The sequence below is a fragment of the Fundulus heteroclitus genome, chromosome 9 (genome assembly GCF_011125445.2).
Source record: "Fundulus heteroclitus isolate FHET01 chromosome 9, MU-UCD_Fhet_4.1, whole genome shotgun sequence".
NCBI classification, from domain to species: domain Eukaryota; kingdom Metazoa; phylum Chordata; class Actinopteri; order Cyprinodontiformes; family Fundulidae; genus Fundulus; species Fundulus heteroclitus.
The window spans coordinates 6,286,847-6,307,243 of NC_046369.1; the positions used below are offsets into that span (position 1 = coordinate 6,286,847).

Sequence of the window (20,397 nt, forward strand, 5' to 3'; positions counted from 1 at the left end):
TTGGTTGTCCAACATGCCAGTCATTGTGACGTGCTCACGTAACGCCAGTTTGTGTGTTCGTTCCTGGTTAGTTTTCGCTTGCTGGCTGAGCTTGCGCACTTCTAGTGTTTAAGTATCCAGTTAGCGGTTAGCTTAGCGGATAACTTCAGTGTTAGCCGTTCATTGTAGCTCTGCTGCTACACCATAGACCTTGAACGTGGCTGAGAGTCGCAAGAAGTGAACCGTGTGCATGTTTATGAGAAGAAGAGGAAGGCCTCAGTAGAAAGAAATAAGACCAGAGTGGATTTGGGAGATTTTTTTTTTTTTTTTACACAATCCCCCTAAAGAGCGGAAGACTGTCTTGTGCATACGCAGTTATTCAAAAAGGGACTTGGGGAAACTTCTGGAAAAATTGCCGACCCTAGCTTTAAGGTGCATTTCCAAAACCCTGGACTGCATGAAGCTTTAAACCTCAAGGACCTGGTACAGGCGACACAGTTCTTGTCTTTGGCCTTGTAGCTGAGTGGACTGTGGACTGTTGATGGGCGCTTAAATGTTCACACCACATATCTTTGACATTAAATTATCTGAGTAGAATCAAATCTGATTTTAACATTTATTCTAAACCACCAGTCTGGTATGCTTTTTGTCTCTTCAAATCCAACTCCTCCCCACTTCTCCACCACTCTTTTTCTCTCTCCACCCAACCATTCCCTCTTTTTTTTACCCTCACATGTGGAAAGCATTATATCCTGTCTGGTGGAGAGGGAGAGCAAACAACTCGGGCTGAGAGCGTCCTGAGGGAGGCGTAGGGAGTTGCTGTAGAGGCTGTTGGGGATCAGCTTGCTGGTGACGCTCTCTTGACTCTGATGGTGCACAGACAAAAGCAGGTCTTGTTGTTTCAGAACCACAGCACCACTAGCTGATGGGCTACATCCTCCCAGTGCTCTGGAAGGGAGGAGACCCTGGTTGAATGAGGTGTTGGAAGATGAAGAAAGTCCAGTTTCCCCAAAGTACCTGCAGGGGTCGTTTAAACATGTAGAGGGTTGGGTAACATCTTCTGGTACTAGTATTGATGGGTGTAAAATATTAGTTTTAAATGTACACCTTTGTTTTCCTACTCCTTATGTTTATGCCAGATTTTATTTGTTGTTTATCAGATTACGAGATCCATAAAAAAATTAGACAAGGTGTGTTTCCAAATCTAAAAGTGTTCTTTTTTGTCTGATATTACTTTGTCTCCTTTGTTTTTTGATAACTGAAGTATGATATTGAGGAGAGGTTTATATATAAAAAAAAAAACTTGTACTAACTCTTGATGAAATCATTTGTAAACTCTTCCCATTTTAAAAATTAGGCTATATTTTTGAGTTAAATACAATCTGTGTTACCTGGCATGATTGTGTTGTTGCACATGACCACAAACAGGCCTGTCGCGATAATCAATAAATCAATTAATCACACAATAAATTTTAATCATGTCATTAAAGTCGCTTCATGCATGCTCAGTATGAGGGATTGCTGCAAAACCATCAATGCAGACGACTGTCCCTGTGGCTCTACGCTCTTTCAGGAGGAGTGAATGCTGCTTGGAGAGACTTGATGCAACCTGCTGGGTTTCCTTAGAGAGAGAACTTTTTGACCAATCTGTATGATTTGATTAAATTTTACTTTGGAAAGTGCCTTCAGATGACATGTATCATAAGTTGCCGCTATATAAATAAAATGGAATTGAATTAATTAAAATAAGCACGATAATTTGCAGAGGCATGCGTGCTTATTTCCCCGTGTTTCCGTCTCCTCTCTTTGAGACAGGATAGCAAAAAGTTTTCAGTGCATCGGCGTCTGCTCTTTAACCCTGGTTAAATCTTACCAGGGTTTCCCACAGAACATTGGGGAATCCTGGCGGTAGTGGTCTGGTGGCTCCCAAGAGGTGCACGAGGAAGTGCCATCCAGTGTTCGTATAAGCGCGAAGAGCTAAAAACAGCGCCTTGCGCTTAGCTAATAAGCTAATAACAGCATAGCGCGTTAGGTAAGCTGACCGGGAGCTTTTATTCCAGATGGGAACTTTACGTTTCTCTCAAACATCGAGACATTTAAAATAATCAAACGACGCTTCGCCTTGCGGGAGGGCGAGTAAAGCAGGCTTATTATACGGTGGGGGTCGGATTGCTGCATGTTGTCAGCTTTTTGGGCTTTAAGTGAAAGTACATGCTATAGATACATTTGCATCTTAATTTTTCAACTCCACAAAACTGTTTTGTTTTTTTTTCAACTTGAGATCCAGTCCAAGTCCTCCATATTGAATGTTTTAAAGTACCACAATATTTGGTGTCTCTATAGCTTCCTCATTTTATTATTCCAATTGGGATCTTTAAATGTTTTCCCCAGTTAACCTAAAATAAGTGAATCAAAGTCTATTATTTCTTATAGAAGAACTAGTATCTTCCCCTTGTTGGCCATTACTCAAAGGTGGTTTGTCAAGAGCAAGTCTACGGTGAGATAATACAAGAGGCAGATGATGATTAATCTTTGGTGAGAGTGACAGTTTTGTACATCACAACACTGCTTTGACTAGAAAGATGCATGTTTTTATGAATGTGCAGTAAATGTTTTGAATTGTGTCCTGCACAAGATATTTCTCCAACCGTCGGTAAACATCTCCACACACACTTCCACCACCCAGATCAACACAGTAGGTGGGCTGAGGCCTTGGAGCGCTGCCTTAGGTGGTCTGTTGGTTAGATTCAAGCAAATTAAATTGACCCCAATCACCCTTAAATGCAGCAGCTTGGTAGACACAGACAGCTTGTCGTTTAATGAGCCAACCTTCTTCACTGAGTTGAAATGGAGACGCATTTAATTAGCTACAGTTGGGTTCCTCTCTGGCCATTATGGGCACAAATAGAAACCCTGCTTTGACCTGGTTCCTTCTACTAAACGCTCCCCATTTTCCTGTTCTTTTGTTTTCATGAATGTGCTGTCAACGTCGGCAAGGTCCAGTTCGATCATTAGCAGCCAGAGCTTTGCAAATCCTGTGCCATGTATGATGAGCTTCAGCGTCAGCATTTTGGAAAGACGTGTACAAGACAGGAGGGTTTTTTTTCTACAATCTTTGTATTTATTTATTTTTTTTAAGAATCTAAGAGACTATGAGGCTCTCTACTGAAGAGTTCAGTCATATAAACTTGAAACTGTAAAACTTTATGTTGAACTCATTAACAGGGATAACTTCTCGATTAATACTAAGAGGTTCTAAACACAAGAAGTTAATAGTTACATCAAAGCCTTTTTGTAGCATCTTTCTCAACTTGTTTGATTTCTGTACTTTAAATAACTCACAATAACTTTTATGGCAAGTCTAAAAGCCTACTGTCAAGTTCATCTGATCAAATCTACCCCGCTTTAGCCAATGGGATGAGTTTTTGTCGGGCAATAACCCAATCAGTCAACCTGAGAGGGCAACATTTGCATGGCATACTTTGAACATGGCTAACACCGAAGCTAACTGGATGCATAAACACTAGAAGTGCGCATGTGCAGCCAGCTAGCGGAAACTAGGAAGCAGCGAATAAATGGCCTATTCCAGCCTAACTTAATAAAGTATTTAATAACTATTGTGCTGGGCTGTTGGGCTGCCAAATGTTTAGATAAAAAACATTTTCTGGACAACTACCTTCCTCTTTAGGCAAATCATAGGCAAAGCATTCATAGTGCAATTATAATGTTGCTATAATGCTGTGCATTGTAGCAACTGAACTGAATCAATCATCATCGTTCAACTCAGGTGCTATAATGACAGATTGCAAAAAAAAAAAAAGATCAGTCCAGGGAAGTTGTACATGGTCATTTGGCTTCACAGTAATCCATCCTCCTTGGCAAACATATGATGACAGTAAAAAACAACCTGTCGCTTTTACCATGAAGAGACTTTCAACAGAACCTATTGCCAAAATGATCTTATGGTTTGGAAGAATAGAAAGCAGACATAGACTACTACCAATCTCAAATATTCAGGGGACCACTGGTAAACCTGCAGTTTGCTGTGTTGGGAACATACAGAACAATTAGATGTCTGATATAAAATGAAGCCTAAATGTTTAGTGTTTTATACATAAAACAAAGCAAAAAAAAATAAAAAATAGATTCTGGATCAACACAGGCAAATGAACAGATGAGAAATATTGGAGAAACAATGTCTCTCCTTTTCATTTTTATCATGGAGTCTCATCCTTATGGCAACATTGGTGGTCCACAATTTTAAGTTGTAACACCAAGATAAACTGAAATAGGCCATAATTGTTGAGTTTAGTTTCCAATCACTATATATATATATATATATATATATATATATATATATATATATATATATATATATATATATATATATATATATATATATATATATATCCTTATAGCCACCTTTTGCTGTTCTAAATGAGAATCCTTTATGATTTTGTTTCATGCTTGAATCAGTTTTGTATCTCAGATACCGCATTACTAATAATCTAAGATCTGCAATAATCCTTAGAAAATGTAAGCTTTCACCACAGAGCTGTCATAACTATATTTTTTACTTAACCAAACCTGTTGTCTTCTGGCTTGTAGCTGTTTAGCACTGAGTTACATACTCCTTGATTTACAATAAACCCTAAAGCACTTCTTTCTCCTATAGTCAAGTTCAACTTTAACATAGAAAGATGTGGATGAAAAAAACGTTTTCTGGTTTGTGAAACAAATGCAGAGCTGTTATTTCAAGCCTGTTTTTATTATCATTGCAAAAAAAGCACAATCTCATTCAGTTATCCTCTCCCAAGGGCCAGTTTTTCCTGACTTTCCTTTGTAGCGTTTAGGAAAAAGAAAATGGAGACTGGAGAAGAGGACATGGCCAGGGTCTAGGAGAAAAAAGGCGGAGGAAAAAAACACATGCACATCAGAAGTGAAGCTCTGATGCACCCTTGGCTTCCAGTCCTTTGTAGTGCAATGAGCAGGGGGGGGGGGGGGGGTAGGGAGAGGGAAATGGGCTGTGTACCAGCAGCATCAAGGAAGCAGCAGTTAATGTCTCCTGGGCTTCAGGTTTTTCCTCGTCCAGTTGTGTGCACACCAGGTTTTGAGGCTCGACAGCTCTGAAACAACTACGCATCGGCCTGTGTGGAAGCAAATCATTCATCTTGCAGTAGAATATCTCTCACACACACACACTAGGTTTCCATATTTGTATAGCTCACAGTATCAAAACGTTTGTGCTTAAATTCAGCCACACCCAAGCCATGTCATTTGGCCTTCGGTGTGTTTTATAGATGAACTTTGGACCAGTGAAGCCCTGGAGATGAATTCACAAACGCAGGAGAATCCATCTTGTACCGCTCTGGCTTCAACCGTTTGTGCCCGAACCAAAAGCGATTCGGGCCAATCACGTTGCAGTATTGAGGTTTAAATCAGGACATACCGGTGCGACGAAAGCAAGAGCGACCGAGCCCACAGGCGAACAAACGTAGGAGCGTAGGAGGATGCATGCGTAGCTGCTGCTATCACATCTGTTTCATAAAAATCCACAATTTCTTCTTTGATAGTGTTTAGGTATCGACCTGTTCTCGGCCTCCCCTGGTTCTTTTATCTGATAATGTGGTGTTTGCATTGTAGACTTCTGTCGTAATAAAAAGACTCTTTAAACCGTAACTATATTTTACCATATTTAATCTAAAAGGCAGAGGAATGGTTTACAGACACATCAGTGCTGATGGGCTCTTGATCGAACATGACGCAACGACAATGAATGTGGCAAGAGCCCCGACTGATCATTTCTTAAGCATTATAAAGAAGTCTAGGTACACACCCATGCAAGGGCTGTACGCTTCCTAACACGTCGTCAGTAAAATAATGTGTCACCACTTTGGTGCTATCTGATGACCTTGTGTCCCAGCCTTGTGTCCCAGACTGTCTAGGTGTGCATGACGCCCCCAGGATTGACCTTCCACTCGTTCATCCCATTTCTACATTCTACTCATGCGCCACATTTCTAACAATAGTAGAACAGCAAGTAGTGCCTTGCTCTCCGATGGCTAGCTTATCTTATTGTGGTTTCTCATAGCAGCTACTGGTAATGTTTTAATTTGGTACCGTGATTGGCTAAAACCAACCATCGTTGGGTGGGCACTAGGTGTCACTTCGCCCAATCAGCTCAGAGAGTTCTGCTGAAATTCCCTCCTCTCCCCAAACAGATTCCAATGGAGCAGTCCCAGATTGATAATGTGCAGTACTAGAGTGCTACATGTTATCAGTCTGGCAGGTGTTTGCTGTTTTAATTTTTTTAACAAGTCCTGTCTGGCAGTGTAGCATTAAGAATTGTTGTCTTAATGCCAATGAGAGCCAACAGATTTTACTTTCACAAGAGGAGCATTACTGCTTTCACCATTGTGGTCAGCTTGATTTATATATGCAAGAAGCTTTTAGATTTTATTCTGGTACTATCGTTCAATGGACACACATAAATGGGAAGGTAGAAGAGGAAAAAAAGGAAGAGAAATAGATGAGACAAATGCTAAAAGGCAGAAAAGGTGACACAAATAGAGGAGAGCAAGATAACATCCTCTAAGTCTGCTTCTACACCTGCAAAGGGAGATATAAAAAGAACAGCAAAATCAAATGATAAAGTGGTACAGGTACCATCAAAGCCTTGATAACATCACAAATAAATGTGTAAAGTGACAGTGTGTAGGGGTTTTCTGTATAGAAGTGAATCTGTATACATCTGGATCCAAGCACCTGTAGGTGTTTGTGAGAGTGCACTTGTGTATGTGAGGTATATCCATAACCAAAATGCTCAATCGTGGTTATTAGGAGCCAGAGACACGCCTTCCAGAGCATTGAGGCAGACACGGAGGAAACCAGAACCCCAGATGCCCGAAAAGAACCCCAGAGCAAAGGTGCCCAAGAGGGACCAGCACAGGGACCGCTGCCTCCCCTGTTTGCTGTCTTCAGTCACAGAATAAGCACTAACAACATAGCATTTAACAAGGTTGTGCCCCTTAAAACGTCTACTCCATATTATGTCAGCATAGACCAACTTGCTCGGCCAGGGTTCCTGTGGATTCCCCCAATTTGAATGAAAGTTACAAAAACTCGGAGGTGCACGACCACGCATTACAATAGCGCATGGTGCCCAATCACGGGGGTGGGGAGAGCTCCATTGCATCACCACATTTTGCACGTGCACCTGTTTAATCAAGTATAAACCTATCTAAAGGGTCTTTTTCAGGGACCCAAAGTGGCATTCTGTGGGAGTTAAGCCAGGATCAAACCTGGAGGTTCTGTGCCGCACCAGATCACTCGGCCATGCTACCTTGCAGGAGGGTGGTGTTTATATTTACATGTGGATTCTCCAGGCTGGCGAGTGAAGAGCTAACAGCTGGAGCATTAAGTCTGCCTGATTTCAGCTTCTGTTCTTTTTAGATGGTTCACACTTTTATTTTTCCCAAACATTGTCCTGTATTTCTTTATAGATTGTAGCCTGGATGCGCCTCCTTTTAGCCATGGCACAGTTTACGGTCATGTAGAAGGACCATAAGTAAAAGGAATTATGCAGGACTTAAAACTAAATGTGTAATTTAGACCTATTACTTATGTTGCAATCATCATTTTACTGCTAAAATTATTGTTTATACAATATATTTATTTTTGGATGCATAAACCCCATGTAAAAATACAGAATAAAAATGTAATGTTCTCAATGTACAGAATATATACATTGTGCTGTTCTGCTTTTCACCAAGTTGCACAAATAAGCTGGTAATAGTTGTTTTTGTTGTGTCAAATGGTCACATAGCCAGCCTGCAGGTCACATCTTAAAGGTATACTATGCAACCGGGGTTGATTTTCCAGCGAGAGAGACAAAGTTTTCACCGCGGAGCGGAGCGGAGCGGGGGGGAGACAAAGTTTGCACCGCTGACCGGCTGAGCGGAGCGGGGGGCTGAGCGGAGCGGAGCGGGGGGGGAGACAAACTTTGCACCGCTGACCGGCTGAGCGGAGCGGCGCGCATATCGAGTTAGTTTTATTTTTTTATTATTATTTTTTTGGAATGTCGGCGAGGCGGTAGCGTGAGGGAAACCCTACAATGTTACTTACAATCGCATCAGCAGAAACGCGAGGTCCGCGTCAGCCTTGCAGCCTTCTATGTTCACCCGTGTACGACTCCTCTCTCTGTCCAGAACCCTTTTCCTCTTTCTTGTCTGCTCCAACGTGGGCTTTTGCTGTTTTCTCGCTGGTTCCGCCATGATAACTGCATAAATATCGCCACTGCGCTACCAACGAGCACACCTTTCACTGCGGGCGTGTAGCAGTTCTCGCCGTAAAGCAAGACCGACTCTCGCGATGCACACGAGACTACTGAGCCTGTGACTGCGGGCCGAGTGCTCCTGCATTGCAAGTGCGGTATTTCCCCCACAGACCACCAGGGCGGCCGAGAAAACCTTAGTTCAACCTGAAATGACTCATTTAATCATCCAAAACGGTATGGAACATATTAATTAACTGAAAAATGTTGCATAGTATGCCTTTAAATACACACGCTGCCCTAAGCTTGCCAACTGTAGTGCTGAAACGGTGTTAAATCAAAACGAGTGGTGTCGCTCCTTCAGTTTCCATACCATGATGGCCTGTTTGTTGTGACTGGGAACATTTCCACAAAGCCGAATTTGTATTTCTTGCATGTGAAGAAAAAGCGTTACGGACAGTCCTTTTTTTGCATAAACAGGTTTAGGGAGGGGAGCGGCTGTGCTAATCTACTCTAAACTCTAGTTACTCACACTTTTCTTTGGCATCTCTGAAATGACTGTAATTCTTTTGAGGTTTCAAAAAGAGCTTTTAAAAACCTTAATAAAGCTTGAAGCCAGTAACTTTCCCATGCCCAATGACAAGTTGTAGTATACTCTAGGGCTGCAACTAACATTTTTTTTATTGATAGAACAATACATTTATGTTCCAGCTATCCTATAAATGCTGTTGTATAATTTACAATAAACTTAACAATTTATTGCTTACCACAAAAAATGCAAATAAAGATTTGTAATTTAAAAGGGACATATTGTGCAAAATCCACTTTGTTAGCCCTTAAATACATTTTGTTGTGTACTTTAGGTCTTGAAGAAAGCAGAAAATGTGAAGGAGCTGTGTGGATATATTTTTGGGCCATATTTTTCAAGCTGTTCAGTTTTCTCTGTTTATTAGGTTTTTTGAACTATTTTGTCACAGTACTTGCAGCGAAACTGCTAAACATGGTAATGGACTTCCAGCTTACCAGTCTCATAAATCTGCCACTTGTATTTCTCTGAGTGAGTTTGTATTTCAAGCTGATAGCTGTCGAAGGTACAAGTGGATAAGGGCAAACGTTTGCTTGTTGGGTGTATTAACCCACACAATTCATTACACCGTCCCTCCAGCACACTCCAAAAATCGCATTTAAAGAGACGGCACCAAAACAAGTTGCTCTCAGGCAAAAGAGGGAACCTGGGGGTAAATTAACAAGGAATTCAGACCTAAGCATTGCTGTTCCACTTTATATAACCCGCAACTGAATCATTTCTATGTAAAAAGGAGGAACTGTATAAGTCCCTGTTAATTTATGAAATGTGTATAAAACATTAATTCCTGCATGACAAACTGCTGAAATCAAGCCCTTATTTATGCGCTTACAACTACAAAAGCCTTAGTATTTAGAAGTTAATTAGAATGTTTTATTTAACCAAACATGGAAGAAAATGTTTCCACAAGCATGTATTGTAAGTGAATTGTAGCAGTCATGCATTTACTGTCGTACAGCAAAAAAAAAACCCGAAGGTGACGTTCTCTTTATGGTTTGCTTCACAGTAGTCCAGGTATGTGATCTTGTCAGATGCTCTTAATGCAGACATATGCTGCCATGTGTCATAAGAGCCTTACAGAACATCCAAACGTCCATTTATCATCACTTTACATGAACCGTAGACCTATTTAACCTTTGTTGAATGGCCATGATTACAAATCATCAAAGCTGTTCAAAGTTCCCAGCGTTAATGTCAACTTTATCCCTTTTTCCAGTCTTCTTTTTAAAGTAGGAGCATGTTAACTCGGTTAATCTGTGGGGTTATCTGCTCAGGTAGCTACTCTTCAGATAATCAGTAGTCAGATTCTTATCTGACAGTTCTCTCTCAGCGCTGTTATCTTGATAAGGATCTTGGTGTTTGCGACTTCAGTTTCCACACCATGACGGCTCTTGTTTTTCTGTAATGACTGGAAATATTTCCTAACAGCGAAACTTGTTTTTCTTGTACAGAAGGAAAAAGTGTGTTTGTTTTTTTTTCTGCTAGCTGACCAGCATTGTTCAGCAACAGGTTGTTTCACTGGGATCGCTGCGTTACTCCGTGCTTCATATAGCTGGGGAAAGACCCAATCACTTCAGCCCTTACCCTGAAATCCAATTAAAATAACTTTAAACCAAATCTGTACATTTGATACCAGTGACCAGCGTATGCCTAATGACAGGGAATGTAATGCTTTTACAAGACTGCTTATACAATAAAAGGATTTTTAAAAAGGGCATTACCTAAGGACGTATTGCCTGCATGTAGAGACGTCCCATTATTGCACTGTAACATTTCAGCCCGTACCAATTAGAACTTTGAATTAAGCACCAATATAACACTTTTAATCTAGCACCAGGAAGAAGCTCAGAAAAAAAAAGTTTTTCATCCCACTCTGCACTTTGTTTATTTTCACCCTTGACAAAAATAAACTGGTGACTGGATCTGTTTCCTCGCGTACTCTCATCAGTCATCATTAGTTCTCACTCCTTCACTGAGAGTTAAAAGTCCCACATCAACGCAAAGAGCTTCTTAAAGCGGACGAGCTGAAGCGACAGATAAACTGATTTAAAATGCTTCCAGTTGGCACTTGTTGACTGTGAACTGTTGTAACCGGATGTAATGAGGAGTAATAGATTAAAAATGAGCTACAGAGGACTTGAGCTTTTTCTCAAACTGAGGTTATCAAAGCTGAAAGGCTGGGAACAACCCTCTGGTATTCTCACACTTGAGCCAGTGTGTGTCAACAGGCCTGTGTGTTGCCGTCTTGACACCAAACACAACCCAGGTTTGTGGGACTATAGACTCTGGCATTTAGTGTTGTAACTCACAGCATGAGCTTCCCCTGAAGTTGAGGCATTCCTGCAAACCATTCAGCTGTGGCTAGGATTAACCCCAAGGTGGATGGATTTAAAACTGGCCTAATGAGACAAAACCCAGCTCTCTGTGATCAGTGTTCGACTGCATTGCTTTTGAGCTTAGTTGTCAGAAGGCTGCCCAATTTAGATCAGGAAGGCTTTTAAGTTCAATCTTTAAGGCTCTCCTTTTAACTTGGCGTTAGAGACCGAGCTACGTTATGACATTCTGGGAGAGCTATGATGTTCTGTGTGCACGGTCTCATTATTATGCTCCTGGTAAAAATGGATTTTATCGTACAGCTGCAAAACTATGAGCTCCTGAAACATACCCATGTGCCTCCACATTGATATCCATGCTCAGAGAAGGGATTTCTATGCTGACTTGACCTTGGTAGAATGGCATTATATCTGTCTTCAAAATAAAACTAGCGAAGCCAAGAGTCATGAACAACTCAGCTTTATGATATAAGAAATACCTTTGTTGTCCCATGATGGGGGAAGTTCAGGTATGACAGTGGCAAGTACACATAGAGAGAGTTGCACACTAGATTAGTGATATGAGTGTCAAGCCAATTTAAAGTTAGGTTCTAAAGAGTATGAACTTTTCAGCAGCAAAATTGAGTCGAAAGGCGAAGTCAGGGTCTCACACGCACGTGCATGCACGCACAGACAAGCGCGTGGTGCTGAAGGGAAGAGAAAAAACACACCTTACAGCTAAATGTATTTTATGGGGTTCATATGTGACACAAAGTGGTGCAAATGTGTTGAGGGGAAAGAACACTGCAGATTACTCTGGGAACATCATTTCCATAGTGAAACACGGTATCGGCAGCGTCATGCAGTTTTCAGTGTTTCTTCTTCAACAAGGATCAGAAAGCTGGCCAAAATTGATGGGAAGCTGGATCGGTGCATGTCATTCCCAGAACAAAACGGTTTTAGGGATGTAATTGAGGTCCTCCTACGAGAACAGCAGCACACATAAAGTCAGTGCTACAGTCGAGTAGTGGAGTAGCTTCACAAAGACGCTTCACCTTTTTGCGCAGTGCTTTGCGCAGCACAGTTTAAATATGTTCAGACAGCATACAGTTGTTGGTGTCCTTGTTTGATTACGGGTCATGGTAGTCCACGGGGCTTCAGTGGCTCAGACAGCCTCGGGCCTCTCGCATTACAGAGGCGAGCATTCCTTGCCGACTGCGCCGTAGCTGTGAAAACCACAAAACAGCTACAACAACAAACACCCGAGGCGACGGGGCCAAGAAAGCTAACCTGTGGGCTAATCAACAACAGGACTTTTTCTCTCCCCTAGTCCCCAATCTCTCCCCCCCCACCCCCCCCCCCCCCCCCCCCCCCGAATAATTGCTGACTCAATGGAAGAATGAAGTGCTCTCTCCTCCATTTTCCTCTATTATTCAGTTTGTGTAGTCTGGAAATGTAAATGTGCATAATTCCCTTTATATCTAGAGCCAGTTCTGTTTTAGTATTTATTTATTAATTTTATTTAGCTTGTTCATGTTTAGTGGGCAGATCCAAATTATGGAGCTGCTTCTTTTCCTCACTGAGGAGGTTGTGGAAGGGTTGATGGCCTTGGGCTGGGTTTTACTCCTTGCAAATAACTCTTTAGTGAAATATGCAGCTTTACCTGTGTGTGAGAGAGAGAAATGTGATTGTAAAACATATAAATTTATAAAGTAAACTAGTGGGTTGTTTTTGGGGTGTTAATTGCAATTATTTAATGAATGAACTAATTGTTTTTATTAAGTTAAAGATAAACTATGTTCAATATGGTTGGGAAAAGCACAATTAAAGTACAGTACTGTAAGCTCAGTTTGACCAGTACTGGTGAAAACGCATTAAAGTTTAAAAGAGTCAATTAAGGTTAGGGTTTTAAAAATGAGGCAGTGGACAAACTCCATATCCATATATATCTATGTAAATTTAAATATTTTGTCAAACTAAATTGCTTTGGATGTGATAATTTATTGAATTAATTTGTACAACTGTTTTGTTTAAATTAATTCATAGTCAATCCTTTACAATAGTGGTGTGTTTGTTTTTGTGTGTGTGTGTGTATATATATATATATTAGGGCTGGGCAAGTTAACGCGTTAATTTCGCGTTAATTCATTAGACTATTAACGGCGATATTTATTTTATCGCGCATTAACGCATGTTGCTCACATGCTTTCAGTCAGTGTCAGTCAGCACGCGCGCTGACTGCAGCGCGCTGTCACGGCAGCACTCTCCCGCTCCCCCTCCCCTCTCGTACATAGCTCAGCGGCGCCAGCCAATCAGCACGCAGGCTCAGCCTGGCCCGCCCACTCAGCTCTCACACAAACTTTAACAAAGAAACAGCAGAGAGAGACCGCAGCAGCGAAAAAACATGGACAGGGGAAGTAGCACCGTTTGGCTTTATTTTAATACCGTAAATGAAATCAAGCTGTATGTTTTGTAAAAAGCCGGTTCATTTCAGTGGAAACACAACAAATTTATCTAAGCACGTGAAAAAACATGAAAACGTCGAGCCCCAGAAACGGAGAGAGGAGACGAAACTTCTCTCACTGCCCCGACAGACCCACAGACGTCTCTGACTGAGGCGTTTCAGTCCTCCAGGGAACATCCAGGTAGATCAGTGGATGGATGGATGGATGGATGGATGGATGGATGGATGGATGGATGTTACTGGAGCCCACACATAACATGTAATTAAGACCTTGAAAGAACCCAGTACATATATTAAAAAGTGTTATTTAAGATAAGATAACATTAACTAATCCTTTTTTTATCCCACGACGGGGAAATTTATAGGATTAAAGCAACAGGCAGGTGCACACAACACAGACAAAATTACATAAGGATTGAAATATATAAGAGGTGGATTAGCGAAAAAACACGGAACATAACATTAATATTATTATTATTATTATTATTATTATTATTATTATTATTATTATTATTATCATTATTATTATCATTATTATTATTATTTAATTGTAATAATAAAATACAAACCACAAAACCCAAAAGGTCAACAGTTTCATGATACATCAAGCTTAGGGACTGGCTAATATACAGCAGGTCAAAAAAGGCCATATTTTGGCTGCAGTGCTTGCTGTTCTCTTATGAAGAAAAGATCAACTAGTGCACTAAATTCAATAGATGGGTTGAAAATATCCAGTATAAAATAAGTGCTACAAATGTTACAACACTTTTGTTCATATGGCAGCAGAACATTAAAATAAAAGTGCTCTTTACACTACTTTTGAATTCATTCTTGGAGTTTGTAAATACAATGCGATTAATCGCGATTAATCAGGGCGATTAATCACGATTAAATATTTTAATCGTTGCCCAGCCCTTATATATATATATATATATATATATCACTATATATATATATATATATATATATCACTATGGTTTCTAACAACTACAATGTTTCAACATTGCCACACATTAACTATATAATAACTTGTATCTGCAGTCAACTTTTAACTAGCTATGAACTTTTTATGGCAAAAGTAATGTCAATCCATTAATATCAAATTTTGTACTTTTTCAGGAGTTTATTAATAGTATTCATCATACTACTGATCACAGATACAGGCCAAATAACAGGAGTTGCTGTTGGCACATTTAGAAGGCCTGTGTTTTTTTTCTTGCACCAAACTTGGCGTATCTCAGGAAGATCTGGTGGACCCAGGGACACCGATGGCATTGCTTGGCTTTCTACATTAAATACAAAAAATACACAACACTCAGACAAGCCTGTCTGGTACTCACACCCCCACATTCTAACTCTTTTCTTCCCCATTGAGATACTTGCTTTGTTCTTTAACAAGTCATAATCACAATGTCTAGATTCCCAAATCTGTTGAGTTACTGCCATGGGATTGGCTGAGTCTCTATACAAGTTAATAAGCAATTGACCTGCTCCAATTCTTGCAGTAAATTAAAATGACTTCTAACATTTGCATTTGAAAATTCCAACTCCAGCTCTAATCTAGCTACTCAGAACTGCACTAAATTATTCCACCCTGAGAAAAGACTCTTTAAAAGACACTTTTATTTGTGGAACCTTCAATATTTTTATGAACCAAAAACAGCTATTTCAGTGTTTTATTTGGCATGTAGACCACCTTAAATTGGGGTAACATTAAAGCTGCAAATAGACCGGTCCACACTGAACATATTTCTTGCTGTGTTTTAAACGAGGATCAAAACGTCTTTCTCCTCCTTTTTATTGGTTCATACTTGGCATTATTGCTGCCCATATGTCAGCTGTTGTATCTTCAACACAAAAAATATCGAATTTCAAAGAATATGCAAGATTTCGGAGATCTCCAGGTCAGGTGGTTGTGTTGTGTATTTGAGGGTATCGCTGGCCCTCTGGAATGTGTCTACAAAAGGTGTGGATAGACAGGAGGAAATGACTGCAGTGTAGAAACCAGACAATTTAAGGCTTTGTGTGTGATGGAGTAGCCTGCGATGAGCCACCTGCCTACCTGCTGCCACAACACAAACATTAGTTTTTCCTCTGCTTGTAGCTTCCACAGCGAACTGCTGCCTGGTCTTGAAAACTGTGTGTACATAGCTGCAAATTACTGAGACCATTTGAAGGGAAGCATGCTTGTTATTGTATGTTTATATGTTGTAGCAGGTGCACGTTCACCAGACAGCTATGGGGTTTTCTGTGTAGTAAGGTCAACCCGGGACTCGTTTTCTCTGTCTTGATACACCCCTCCTGCTTCCCGCTCATTTAGTATACATTAGGGGTGCCTAAAAAGCCCCAGCCTGGAAGATAAATGTGTAAATCTAACATCACCCTGTGAGCCCGGCTTAACAAAGCATTTGGTCTTTGCTGGAGCTGAACAACACTCGGGCGACACATTTTCTGTGTTAACCAGTGACTTAAGCAAAGGACAAGGCCGTGTTGTCCGGGTATGTAAGTGGGGATTGCATGTGGGTTGGAATATTACTTGTTAACTAACTTAAGCTAACTAATATTGGTCAATTTTGTGCCAAAAAGAACATTTCAGTTCTACTACCTTTGGTGTTTTTAGTTTATTCCAAATATGTTTCTTTTCCCTCCAACTAACTCATGACAGCCATCTGAAAATCTAAGTTGTTTGTAAAACTGCCGTTAGCTGCAGTAACCTAAAGCAGCTGTTTTTCGCATTATATTTATCAGTTTCTCACTGTGCTGCGTAGAAATGTTCCCCTCCTCATTTTGCAACATTGATTTAGCTCATTGTGATGTCAGCGAATTTGTTTGTGCCTTCTCTCAAAGGATCTGGCTAAAGGGTCCCTGTACGGACCACTGGACTCTCAATATTGAGAGTATTCACTCGAGAGTGTACACCGAAATCCCGACAGGGTAAACACCAGCTGGTGTGGCAGTAATCACACAGCCGCAGTTGCTGCCCGAAAAAGCTAAAACATGATTGCCGTTTCACTTTTTATGCGTTTTCTATTTGTAGACCAGCCTTACCAGAGGTTGTATGCTGTTTGCGTTGCAAGTAGATTTTACTTGATTTCACTTTTGCATGTTCTAATTGCAGCAGACTTCATATGACCCGGTTATCTGTGGGATTGGATGCCAAATCTGATCCGGTGTGTTTTGGCTATTAAGCTCCCAACTCAGAAGGTCAATCAAGTGGTCATCTGGACATTGACTTTAAAATTATTATTTTTCATGATCATTCTTTTGTAGATTTGCAGCTGCCTATTGGATTAACCTCCTGTTTATCGGCTCAATTTCAACCAATGGTAAAAATTGTTTCACCTGCACATATGATGCACGTTTTTCTTAACACTTAGACAAATAAGAGGAAAGTGTGCTTCAGGATCTTGAGCTGCAGCAGTAGTTCTGCATTCAACAGAAAATGAAGACTTCAAATTATTCCCATTTTTACATTAAATCATTTGCCTTTAATTTTCATTTAAGTTGAAAAAGTGCATCAAAATACATGCTATTGATTGAACTGTTTGACTGGGAAAAAGTGGGAGTTTTCACTTTTGAATTATTCATTAAAAGGGAAAGAATTTGGATCCTTTTTATATTTGACCTGGGCAGGTCAAATAAAAATTGGACAACTCTGAACTCTGGCCATTTGATTAATGCATCTCCAGGGACAATTGTTTAGTAAATGTTTTCTATTTTCTAGTCTGAACTGATATTAAGAGCTTGCCACATCTTAATGGCTCATTAATTTTCCAGTGGCATTAATAGGGCCTGAAGCTCTCCAGTGGGGCTTTACGATATATTTTCAGTAAGTAAAGAGTTTAATATCCTGATAAAACACAAACACAAATTGCTAAGTGCTTTGAAAAAGCTTTAGGCTTTATAATTATGAAGTAGTGGATGACATTTGAAGAATTGTAACTTAGGTTGTGACAAATAATCACAAGGAATGATAGTGGACAAGCGATTTCACTCATTCTTCTTCTTCTTCTTTATTATTCGTTTACTGTTATTTTATTGTTGAATTGCACCATTTTTACTCTACTTTTGCACAGCTTTACTTGCCCAAAACAAGTTTTTTTTTTTTTTTTTACGGGACAATAAAAGTATATTAACTGAAATTGAAACAAATAGATTTTTAAAGATCTAAAAGACTCAAGTTATAATCTGTTACAGAACAGTGAACTGACAAACTGTGTTCAGAAATTGTATAGTAAATAGAAAATCTGTTTTCATAGTATAGAATTTAGAAATGCACAGTTGGTTTAAATTTTACAACATATAAGTGACAATGTCTCTCCAAAAATACTTAAAAAAGGGTTTGCTTGTTGGTACAAAAATAAAGTAGTAAAGGTCAAAATGACAACACATGGGTTTCAAAGTGCATTAAGAATCAGCGAAGGGGCAAATTGAGCTAGAGCTGTTCATTCAGCATTTAGTATCAGTTTAAGGTGGAAAGAAATGAGAGAATGGTGTGAAATGTAGCCTGCAGATTGTCAAATACAAATGAAACTGTTTGCATGACAAATAGTGGCTCAATTACAGAGCCCTGAGTGTTACCCTGCCTTTTAATTTAAAGGGACATCCTAAATGTCAGTCTGTGCTGTCAGGTTTTATAGTTCCAGAATTTCAAAAAAATGTGTCCATAGAAATGAACGTTGTCATCAGCATATAGATGTAGCAGTGCATCATTAATGTTCTGACACACATTAATGTAGACTGAAAATTGTGCTGGTCTTAAGTGAAACCTTTTACTCTTGATGGTACACCTTAAATAAAATTAGTCTAGCATGGTTTAAATGTTTTCAGAGCGACCATAATGAATTTTATAGTTACGAAATTCAAATCTTTAGCATGACTATGAACAAACGGTCACCTGCACAGGGATGGGGAGGTGCGTCACTAATGTTCTTGTTTCATACAAAGCCTTGAGTGTCACTTATAATTTAATTAGTCCATTCTTCTGTTTTGATGTGTTTCTGCAGCAACATAGTCAGCTTTTATAGTTGGTGGATTGCAGTCTTCAGCATTCCTTAGGGTCTAACTTCACCTTTTCTACTTTCTTTCTCCCTCTGCAGAGGATTTTCAACTCATTTGTGTACACGGAGAAGACCTCAAACGGAGAGACAGAAGTTCAACAGGTAACAGAGGCCTCTGCTGTGTGTTTGTGTGTGTGTGTGTGTGTGTGTGTGTGTGTGTGTGTGTGTGTGTGTGTGTGTGTGTGTGTGTGTGTGCGTGCATGTGTGTGTACACGTGTGCTCCTGCTTGTCTGTGCATGCATGTGCCATGGCGGATGTCTGTCTGTGGTCTTGTGTAGTGCTCACTTCAGCAGCACTGAGGATAGACACCAGGGGGTTTATAAAAATTCTACATTTGCTCACACACTTGCTTTGAAGTTTGGTGTCCTATTTATTTCTTTTTACTCCTTTGTCTCTCGCTATCCGTCCCTTTCTCTCCTCGTTAAAATAAGAGTGCAAAGCTTTGGACCGACTGGTAAAAAAGAGAGATGAGCTGCAGCTAAAATGAAACGGTTTTCTTAAATTGCCTCCCTTCAGTCCAAATGTCAATAGTATGTGCCCCATTTTGCATTTTATAGTGGAAAAATAAATCTACACAGAATTCCTGGCACCCCGTGTCAAATCAAACGTAACTGAGTGCAGGCGTTGTGTGTACAAGTGTGTGTTTGTGTTTGCTCTGCTGCATCAGGGATCTTGGAAAAGTGACAATATATACCACAGTGGTAAACAGCCACCAGCAAGAACAGACAGGTTGACGATTGTTTGCATTTCTCCGGTGACTGGGTCTCTGTGTCTGTCTGTGTCTGTACATGGCAGAGTGTGTGAGCAGAGTACAGTGTTTCACACCTTGCAGGCATTTGGTATCTCAGAGGCAGCTGAAATTATTTTTAAAGCATTGTTTTGATTAAAGAAATGCTCTAAGCAGCTACACTCGTTGACTTTTGTCTTTGGTTACTGAAATCTATGTTGAAATATTTCCTTTTATCTTTTAAATGAGCATCTCTCCTTAAGACAGCTTCGATTCCAGAGTGTAGTTCAAGTATTTATTTCGTTGGCCAGCTTAAATAGTGCCCATAAATTTTCAGCGTAACCCTCCCGAGGCTGGCTCCTACTACTTCAGATAATAGCTCTGTCATAGTTGGCTCGCTCATGCTCTCTAGGCAGTGGGGATGTGTCCCTGAGCCAAGACGAGGCTCAATTAGGAGGGTATCTGCAGAGAAACAGTTGAGATGGGAGAAAAAAGGACAAGGAGCCACAAAGAGGAGCCACCGGCATCTTTAGCGAGGCTCTCCTTGTGAAAATTCATTATTCAGACTGCTGTGCAGACATCTGTCTCTCTGTAATGACAGGCTCTCCCTTTCTGTGCCTGTCTTTGTCTGACTGTTCTGCTCATTGACATATACTGTCAAAGTGGTTTTCATTACATTTGCGCAGGTATATTTCCATCAAGAAAAATAGACTTAATTAAAAGAAAAATGCCATACTACACTAAAACCCAGAAGTGTGCATGGCTCAAAAAATGAAAAGGACACTATTTAATCAGACTACAACATCAGTGATTGATGTTTCAGTTAAGTGGTAGAGGGGGTTGTTAATCAGTGACAGCTATTTTGGTGTTAATGAAGTTAACATCAGATTCACAAAAGGGGGAACAATAAGACAACCCCAAAAACAGTCTGATGGAAAAATAGTTTTGCATATGACCAGAGTCAATGTCCCTAAAAGTCGCTGGCTGTGTAACCTCT

General features: G+C 40.2%; 1 protein-coding gene across 1 annotated transcript in view; it reads left to right on the plus strand.

The window, feature by feature from the left end:
* The window catches only part of cachd1 (cache domain containing 1), a 107,475-nt gene that overhangs the window by 26,753 nt on the left and 60,325 nt on the right, over positions 1–20,397 (plus strand). The window contains exon 2 of the mRNA XM_012878071.3: positions 18,713–18,775. Coding sequence (XP_012733525.2) covers positions 18,713–18,775 — 63 coding nt within the window. The remainder of the gene's footprint in view (positions 1–18,712; positions 18,776–20,397) is intronic.